This window comes from Vigna umbellata, chromosome 9 (assembly GCF_029865625.1).
Source record: "Vigna umbellata cultivar VRB3 chromosome 9, Vumbellata_1.0, whole genome shotgun sequence".
NCBI classification, from domain to species: Eukaryota; Viridiplantae; Streptophyta; class Magnoliopsida; order Fabales; family Fabaceae; genus Vigna; species Vigna umbellata.
Genome location: NC_142173.1, coordinates 14618789 through 14628942, shown reverse-complemented (window position 1 = coordinate 14628942; position 10154 = coordinate 14618789). Strand labels below are relative to the sequence as shown.

General features: G+C 36.4%; 1 protein-coding gene across 2 annotated transcripts; it reads left to right on the top strand.

Moving 5' to 3' along the window:
* Nucleotides 1-298: 298 nt before the first annotated feature.
* LOC124844751 (uncharacterized) lies at nucleotides 299-9426 on the top strand. 2 transcript variants are annotated; one of them, XM_088099003.1, is made up of 4 exons: nucleotides 299-452; nucleotides 550-627; nucleotides 744-839; nucleotides 9185-9426. In XM_088099003.1, exons 1-4 carry the CDS (start codon nucleotides 450-452, stop codon nucleotides 9257-9259), a joined length of 252 nt encoding a protein of 83 aa, XP_087955129.1. In that variant the 5' UTR covers nucleotides 299-449; the 3' UTR covers nucleotides 9260-9426. The 2 variants fall into 2 exon arrangements, with proteins under 2 accessions (XP_087955129.1, XP_087955130.1); XM_088099004.1 differs by having other exon boundaries at nucleotides 300-452; nucleotides 9188-9426.
* Nucleotides 9427-10154: the final 728 nt, after the last annotated feature.

Genomic DNA, 10154 nt, shown 5'->3' with positions numbered 1-10154 from the left:
TTAAATTTATTTGTAACTATTATACATTATATATTAAGAAAGGAGTGAAGAAATTTGTTTATGCTATTATCTTAAACTTACCTTGACTCAATTCTTAATCCAAGAAATATAAATATAAGATAGATGACTACACTTTACCTTTTAGGATAAGATATAAGCTATAAGTATATTAATATATGATATTCAGAGTTTTATCCCAACCAACCACCTTACATTAGAATGTTTATGAAATAAATTTATTGATTATTGGATGGGCTTTGAATTACTATTGCAGCCCATTGACTATAATGAATGGGCCGAATCGTGCATATATATATATATATAATTTTGGACGTGCTTAGTTAATGACCGATTCGTCTGCTTTTCTAAACAATCCTTGCTGCTAGTGGGAATTGTGGCGTTGAATCAATTTTTCTCGTTCATTGTGTACTCTCAGACTCCATCTCAACATGGTAGTATTATCTTTGATTGTATTGTTATCTGTTTTTTCTGTGACCAATTTTGTGTTTTCTTCTAATTTTAAACAAAATTGAATTTGCCACACTGCAGGTTTGCTTGGCTTGTTTGTTGCCCCTCTTTCTGGTTCCGATAGTTTACATTCTTCCTCTTCTCTTCGATTTTATCATGGTTATTGCAATTTTCCATATTATGCTTTTGTTATTTTACATGCAATGGTAGTGATTAATGAAATTTATAGTTTAGGAGATGTATGGGTAGTTGTTAATATGCAATTCTCTTTTCAGGGAAAGATCTATGGAGTTTTTGGTTGGGAGTATAGGAAACCAGAGAGGGTTCCTCCTGCATGTCCATACAAACCTCCAACCTCTTCTGTTAATAAGGTAAGTGAGTGCGTAATGTTAATTGTTAATAGCAAAATGTAATTTCTATGCGTTGTCCATTTGTACTTTATCATTCAATCAGGTGATATAAGGTTGATTGGTAATTTGGTAGTAAAAGGGCTTGGAGACAGGTTTTAAATTCTATATTAACATGTTAAGAAGTGGATGAATAACATTTGCATGTAAAAGACAATTAGAAACCATGATGTATATGACTTTGAAATAGTTCTTATCCTAGGAACAATAACAAGACTTTTGTCAGTGACAATTAAAAATTGTGATATGTGTGACATTATGAAATATAACAAACTGTTTGTGTGAGGAACAATGACAAGATTTTGCCAGGGTGGTTCGATTTGGAGGTTTTGAAGGAAGATTCTGTTGTTTAATGGTAGGGTGGAGTAATATATGATTTCATCATGAACAACAAGGATGATTATTGTCTTTTAGTTTATTGGAAACAGGAAATAATCAATGTAATGCTGGGTTTTGAATTCCTCATTGGCCTTATGCCACACTTTGTAACCTGTAAGGATTGGGGAATGTGACTCTCCCTTTCAGCTAGTGTTATCAATAGTGGATAGCTGAGAATGGAGGAAAGCTTATAATGCATAGTAGGCATTTAGTTGAGGTCACCCAACAGTTGAAGGTGTGCCGTCTGTTATAGTGGCTATGTAACGCTGATGTCAGCTACCGCTTTTGTGGTGAGAAGTTGAGCTTTCATTTTGAAGTGTTGGCATCACAATGTGTCATTCTCTGAGCGGGGTTACCTCTTATGTGTGGTTGTATTGCATGGTGCAATGACTGAAGTATGTCGCTATGTAGAACATTCTGAATATTGTGAGTCATGGATACTAAGATATCACTAAAATTTATGGGACATGGGACAGAGATTTGAGATGGTTTTAGAGTAATTAGAAACACATTACACATCCATTAGTTCAACTAATGCCTTCCTAAATGATTTGGAATAACCAATTCATTGCACTTAAAGCTCAAGCTTTTTTCAGTACTTTAGGTTTTTGTGTATAGAATTTTTTAAAATAAAGTATGGGAGGGGGTGTGTGAATCCATGCCAGAAATATGGATTATGGAGCAGTGTTTTTCAGTTTATGAGAATTATTGAAAGAACCACAAACCACGGTTTATTAACTCTTTGTTGCTATAAAATACTGAGACTAAAACATAGACACGGACACTGTGACAACAATAATTCTCAAATTGTAATACATGAGTATTGAGTATATATATATTGAATATCATTATGACTAATTGACAATCAAAATTTACATCCATAAAATCATCTATAGAAGAAGATAATTAAATATACTTAGGAAAAAATCTTTTGGCATTTCATACAACCTCTTGAAAATCTATTTTCTAATGTAACCTAGTAATCAAAGCAAATAAAGCTTTGTAATTGTAAAGAAAAGAGAGATGGAATTCAAAATAATAAAAAGAGAATTTAATTCAAGAAATTTTATGCTCTTATTAGTCATCATTGTAAAAAAAACACCTTTAATTTAGGTTTAAAGACAAATCTAATAAACAATTTGTTTGTTTGTTAAAGATAAAATATTTGACTTTCCAACTTTTAAAAAAGAATCACCATATCTACTCTCAAACCTAAATGTGAGTAGTTTCATTTAATAAGAAGTTTTTTAGGATATTGCAAAGGTTAAGGGTGCTTCTAGAGATTAAGGCATGCAATAGAGTTAATTAATTATGGTTTTGGTAGTAGTTATATTTAATGCATGTAGTTGAAGGGCCAAGGCAAAAGAGCTATAAATAGTTCATGTACTACCAAAAGCAAAATACCGCAAGTAGTAATACTAAAGAGCGTTTATCCAAAAAGAGTTGTTGTAAACATATTGGAATCAAAGCTAGAGAGCTTGAGTGTTTGTGTTAGGGGTTAGAAAGTATATGAGAGAAGGAGGTATAGGGGAGAGAGAGAAGGAGTTGGCCGAGTGGTAGACATGGGGGAGCGACCAGGACGAGCGGTAGATGAGGAGGAGCGACCGGGACGAGCGGTAGAAGAGGGGGAGCGACCAGGACGAGCAGTACAAGAGGGGAAGCGACCAGGACGAGCGGTAAACGAGGGGGAGCGACCAGGACGAGTAAACGAGGGGGAGCCACCAGGACGAGCGGTAGAAGGGGGGGAGCGACCAGGACGAGCGGTAAATGAGGGGGAGCGACCAGGACGAGCGATAAATGAGGGGGAGCGACTAGGACGAGCGGTAGAAGAGGGGGAGCGACTAGGACGAGTGGTAGATGAGGGGGAACGATCAGGTCGAACGGTGGAAGCAGCAAGGAAGCATCCTAACTGCCGCAACAGTTAGGATGAGCGGGAAATTAATTAGAGTAATAAGAGAGATATTCTGAGAAGATATTCAACAAAGGATAATTAGAGTAATAAAGCCATATCTTAGTGTATTATTCAGTATAAGTTAAATAGAGTAAATAAGGATAAATATATTCGTATCAGATAATTATAGTAAATAGGATTATTTTCTAATATTCAGTACATTTTGTGGAGGGAATTAATTAGTATAAATAAAGGGGAAGACTAGTGTTAAAGGCATGCTTTTGATTTGTGAGTTTTGTAAGAGAGGTTATGCTCTCAGGTAACTGACGGAGATCCTTCTCCTAGTTATTGTTTGTTCTTGGATTTAGTTATTTCAATTCAATAAAAGAGGTTTATTCAACTATTTTCCATTGTTCCTTGTCTGTGAGAGTGTGTGAGGAAATACTCTAGTTACGTTCCATACTCGGATACGTAACAATTTGAGTGCTTGAGAAAGAGCCAAAGAGTTTGAGTGAGATGACCAACCTTGCAAACAATATGCCCTTGCCTACGTGAACAAAAGGCATCAACTTTTTGTCAGCTGGAGTTTGTACTTGATTCCCAAGAAGTATAGGAAGTGGTTGAAAATGGCCACCAAGAACTAGCAAGTACTAAATGATTGTTGTCGAATGCCCAACTCCTTACATTGAGAGCATCATGACTGAAGGACAAAGCAACTTTGTACGTGCTATATCGAGTTGTCGATGAGTCTGACTTTGAAAAGATAACAAATGCTACATCTTCAAAAGAAGCATAGGACATTCTGGAGAAGGCATATAAGGGGGATAATTGTGTACAGCAGGTTCAACTTCAAAAACCTAGGGGAGAGTTGGAGAGCATGAAGATGAAGGAGGTTGAAGGATTGGTTGAATACATTTCTCAAGTTGAAATCGTGTCAACTCGAAAGGAATGGAGAAACACTGCCACTAGTCGAGTAGTGGAGAAAATCTTGAGGTTGCTATTTGACGACTTTGAGAATATAGTTTGCAGTATTGAGGAGTTTAAGGACTTGTCAACGGTCTCAGTTGAAGAGCTTGTCGGGTCACTTGAGACACATGAGTAGCGGAGAAGGAAGAAGAATGAGGAGTCACTTGAACAAGCACTTCAAGCAAAGGCATCGATTAAAGAAAAGAAGGTGCCTTATACTTAGAACACTCAAGGCCATGGTAGTAGAGGCAGAGGAGGATACGGAAAAGGTAAAGAACAATTTGTTCAAAAAAATTGAGTGGCTAGGATAAGGCAGAGGTCAAGGAGGTAGAGGTCGAGGAGGTCAGTCAAGCAGCTCAGGAGTTACATGCTTCAAATGTGGAAGTATGGTCATTTTGCTAAGGATTGCAACTCAGGCAATTGATATAATTATGGTAAAGTCGAGCATTTTGCAAAGGGCTACCGGGGGTTTGAGAGCAAGAAGGAAGTAAACTTCATCTATAAAGATGTTGAGGAAGGAATATTAATGACGTCGAGTAGTTTGGGTGCCAAGCCAAGTCAAATTTGTTTTGATAACTCAGTTTTGTACCTTGACACAGGAGCAAGTAATCACATTTGTGGGGATGTGAACCTTTTTAAGGAGCTCACTAAAGTCGAGGTCGAACACATGTTGTTTGGGATGCATCCAAGGTACCAGTGAGAGGCCAAGGTACATTCTGGTACCTGTAAAAGAATGGCTGAGTTGGACAAATCAGAGACGTGTATTATATAACCGATCTCAAGAGTAACGTATTGAGCATGATCCAGTTGATGGAGAAAGGATAGTTGGTTTTGATGTAAGACCGAGTACTATACTTGATTGTCCAAGTAGAAATGAAGAAGAATATGATGTACAAGTTGGATTTGAAGATAGTCCAAGAGGGGTGCTTGAATTTCGATGTAAAGGGTGAGGCCATGATGTGGCATTTTCGGTTTGGCCACTTGCATTTTGGTGGACTAACCGAGTTGGTTAAGAAAGGAATGGTGCTTGGACTTCCAAGTATGGAGATTGAAAAGAAGTTTTGCGAAGAGTTTGTGTTTGGAAGCATTCAGGGACTATGAAGTGGGATTGATTCATACAGAGCTATGTGGATTGATAACCCTTTAGTCTTTGAGTGGGAAAAGGTACAAGGCTATGAAGTGGACGTGTAGGACGAGAAGTGGCAGAAGGTTATGGATAGGGATGACAATGAATCGGGTTGGGCATGGATAGTGCATATCCGCTACCCGACCGCAAAAAAAAAATCCACTTGCTACTCCTCTGCTACCCACGTGGATACCCGTTTAAAAAATACCCACAGGTATTTTAAAACCAGCGGATACCCGCGTGTACTCGCAAATATTTAAAAAAAAATATACTTTTATAAATTTTTAAGGTTTAATACCCAATTTTGTCCCCACTTTGGTTCGGAAATCTCAAGTTAGTCCCTTTATAGAAATGTAAGTGCAATGGATCCTTACTTGTAATTATTTGAGTCTAATGAGTCCCTTCCGTTAAATAGAAGGAAACGGAGTTAGTGGGCTGATGATGTGGCAGTTGTCTTTGGTGAGGTGTCAAAGACGCAATTGTTTGCGTGCTTACGTGGTGTTAGGGTCCGTTCTTCTCGGAGTCGAAGCTGTGTGCAGGAGTCGAAGCTGTGTGCGGTGCATTGTGTGAACACCGTTTTGCAGGGTCCGTTCTTCTCGGAGTTCGATTTGGCCGCGCTCGCCTCTGATCTCGATCGCAAGGAGCGCCAGGTCATGCTGCCCGCACTCTCCTCTTCCGATTTCGAATCGCACAATGTGTCGCTCGACGGCGATTTCTCCCTCTGTCTTCTTTCTCGCACACGGAGATGCCCTAATCTCCAACAAATCATCCCCAAATCCTTTTATCCCCAATTTTTAATAAAACCCAATTTCAAAATGGGAACCCTAACACCAGGTAAGCACGCAAACAATTGCGTCTTGACACCTCACCAAAGACAACTGCCACATCATCAGCCCACTAACTCCGTTTCCTTCTATTTAACGGAAGGGACTCATTAGACTCAAATAATTACAAGTAAGGATCCATTGCACTTACATTTCTATAAAGGGACTAACTTGAGATTTCCGAACCAAAGTGGGGACAAAATTGGATATTAAACCAATTTTTAAAATAAAAATTGAATAAAATTACAAAAAAAAGTTTATAAAATATAATATAAATTAAAATTTAATTTTAATTAAACTTAACTTGATAAAATTAAATTAAATTTTTATTATTTTTTGTGGGTAGTGGATACCTGTGGGTACGAATAGTATAATACCTGCACCTGACCCGTTTATAAGTGGGTATCAAAATACCCATGGGTAATACATACTTGTGGGTATCAATTACTCGTCACGGATTTTATCTACCAGTAACCATTGGTGCAAGTTCTTTTGCCATCCCTAGCTATGGATGAGGAGATCAATGCATTTGAATACGTGGGAATTGATTGATCTGCCAAAAGGAGCTCGATCTATTGGTGTAAAATGGTTGTATAAGAAGACGAGCAATGTGAAGGAGAAGTTGAGCGATATAAAGCGCGACTTGTAGTGAAGGGATACATGGAGAAAGAAGAAATTGACTATGACGAGGTTTTTTCCCAATGATGAGGGTGGAAACAATCGGTTGCTGATTTCCTTCGCAACTCAACACAGACGGCCAATCTTGCAAATGGATGTGAAGTCACCATTTCTGAATGGAGTCTTAGAGGAGGAAGTATATGTTGAACAACCACTCGAATACATGCAAAGAGGAGAAGAAAAGAAAGTGTTGAGATTGAAAAAGGCATTCTATGCCTTGAAGCAAGCTCCTCGACTTTGGACTGAGAGAATAGATACTTTAAGAAGAATTGGTATGAGCAACATCCCTATGATAAAGAAGAATGGAGGAGATGTGATGTTTGTTGCCTATATGTTGATGATCTAATCTTCATGGAGAGCATTGCCGAGTTGATAGAAGAGTTTAAAGAAATATTAAAGAAAGAGTTCGAGATGACTTACTTAGGTCTTATGTAGTATTTCCTTGGTTTGGTAGTTTAGGAAGAGGAAGACATCTTTGTGTCCTAGGAAAAGTATGATGAGGAGGTATGTAAGGGGAACAATGTCACTCTCCCTACTTTATACTAGGACAAATGATTATCGACTTATTGGCTACTCAGTGATTGGTAGGGAGATGTTGTTGATCTGAAAAGCACATCCAAATATGTATTCTTCATGGGAGACACAACACTCACCTGACTTTTGAAGAAATAGCCCATTGTAATGTTTTCAACATGCGAAATCGAGTACGTTGCAACATCTTGTAGTGTGTGCCATGCAGTTTGGCTTAGAAATCTTCTAAGCAAGATAGAGATGAAACAAGAAAGGAGGACTGTTCAGTTGATAACAAGTCCGCCATTGAATTGGTGAAAATGAAAGAAGGAAATGTGGACTCAGAGCATGTAGGAAGTCGAGGTCAAGTTGCTGATATGTTCATGAAACCATTGCTGACCACTCTCTTCAAGAATAGCAAAAGGATGATTGGAATGTGGGAAAAAAAAGAAACATAAAGTTTAGGGGGAATTTTGTTGACTAAACCTAAATGTGAGTAGTTGCATTTAGTAAGATGTTTTTTTAGGAGATTGCAAAGGTTAGGAGTGCTTCTAGTAATGATTAAAACATGCAATAAAGTTAATTAATTATGGTCTTGGTAGTAATTATATTTAATGCCTGTAGTTGAAGGGCCAAGACAAAAAACCTATAAATAGTTCATGTACTATCCAAAATAAAATACAAGTAGTAATACTAACAAATAGTTCATGTACTATCCAAAATAAAATACAAGTAGTAATACTAAAGAGTGTTTATTCAGAAAGACTTATTGTCAACCATTAGTACTATGTAGACAATTTTTGAATTCGATATATTAGCATGATATCGGACACCTGTTGTATGAGTCGTTGAAGAGCCGTAGGCGAGAAGTATTCACTGCGACATAATCTTCCAAATTTTCTTTTTTCTTGGTGATTTGTTCTGAAAGTTGTCGCCGACAATGGGATTTAGAACTTGAATATTGATGCCTTCCTTTATCATTCTAAGCCAATTCCAAGTGAAAATTGATGGCTCGGAGTCAAAGATGTTGAACATTGTGCTGAAAGAGTTGGGAAAGAGGAAAACCTAATCCTGATTAATAAATAGGGTGATTGATGTGGAATTCCTGGATTAACTGTAGAATTTTGTGGCCAGGCCTCCCGTTATGAGAATATTCTTACAAATTTGAATGAAAAAAGAGTTGGTTGTATTATTTTCAACTTTATTATATTTGGTACTACGTAATTTGTTACGAAGTATAATTGGTCACATCAATGATAATTTGGAGATAGGTTGACTTAGTGGTAAAGTTGGAAGGCAGAATAGGATAGGTTATAAGCTCAACTTTCTCCATTAACACTTAAGGGATATAAAATTCGTTTGATTGGTTTGGAAAGGAGGGTCTGAGAGGTTGTGGATTCAATTCTCCCATTAACAAATACTAACAACTAATATTGTTGATAGAAAAAAAAAGGTGATGTTTATTCTACTATCTTTTATCTGATGTTACTTGATGCATGAATGCTGGGGGTTAGTCATTTGCATAGATACTATGTCCGGACTAATTTTAGGGTGATGTTCCATTGTCTGTTCTCCAGTACAATATTTGGCTTACCTGACAAGGGTTTTTGTTATTGATGATGATATGCGTCTCACAATTGAGAAACGATCTATTCTGTTGTCAATTATTTGATTTTCTCAAACATGAAAATATTATAACAGTTAGTGGTGACCCTTCAGTTCTGCTTCTTGTGTGTGTTGGTTCTCTCATGCCATGACAGATTCTGTTTTTTTTTTTTTTTTTCATTTTAGTTTGTGCTTGCCACACGCATGCACTGCATGCTAATGCTTGTGTTGACGTTTGCGCATGCTTTCAATTTTGTTTTGATGATTTAGCATATGAAGCTTCTTCCATGAATTCAAATGTGAACTGACATTATGAAATTGCTGTTATTAGCAGGCTGAGGCAGATGGTGAACCTAATCCAGTGGATCCTGTTAAACCTGGAACTGTAGATGTCAAAAAGGATTAATGTGGGTAGCTAACAATCTGTAAGGTTTGACAAGATTAAACACTATGATTACACCTTATGGTTCATGTCTCTAACTTTTATCAAATATCTTGTCTTGTCATGGTGATTGTGTGAAAAAAAAGATGATTGGTTACTTAATTTTAAAGCAAAAGTTAGTTTCGCTGAAAGTGAAAGAAAATGTAATTTATGGATGACGTTAAGAATCTCGCACTAAAGTTTTATTTTGAAATTTCATTTTTTAGATAAGTTTTAAATATCAAATATTTTCTCTTAAACTTATTTTCAATTAAAAGCAATTTTACAGCATTAAAATTATGTTTATGAACTTTCGTGCACTTCCCCTTTTCCTTGATGTTTAATGAACTATTCTGTCATTGTTATGGTAATTTGATATGGGGCAAAGCTACGGAGGGACATTTAAACAGATAATTGCTAACGATTTGCATTTGATTTTATCATTTTAAATATTTTTTCAATTCTATAGGTTTATTAATTTCTTTAGTTTTTATAATTTAAAAGTTTTAATGAGATGTTAATTCTTTCAAATTTTTTAAAATAAATTACCATTGGATAACATTTTGGTTAAACTATTAAAATCATTAACTGATACATTGTTGTATAGAGTTCATTATTCTGACCCCAACCTTCTTCAGTCAATTCCATGTTCAACGAAACAGAATTGGTGCAGTTAGCTTCTCAATTTATTCACACAATACATTTGTAATAATTGGAAAAAGAAATCTAATAAATCAGATCTTAAATCTATATTTTAACTTCAATTTGTCGAAAGAGTCATCGGATTTTCATATAATAACTTTAAGTTGTTATAGGCTTCATAAATTAAGAATTACCGTGTTCCATATCCAAAATGATGAAGCTTACAGCATCAAAGAAA

Bases quoted from the DNA above. Each gene is read 5' to 3' on its own strand.
- LOC124844751 (XM_088099003.1), top strand. The intron at 628-743 runs GTTATTGCAATT...TTCTCTTTTCAG, and splicing joins TTCTCTTCGATTTTATCATG to GGAAAGATCTATGGAGTTTT. The intron at 840-9,184 runs GTAAGTGAGTGC...TGCTGTTATTAG, and splicing joins CAACCTCTTCTGTTAATAAG to CAGGCTGAGGCAGATGGTGA.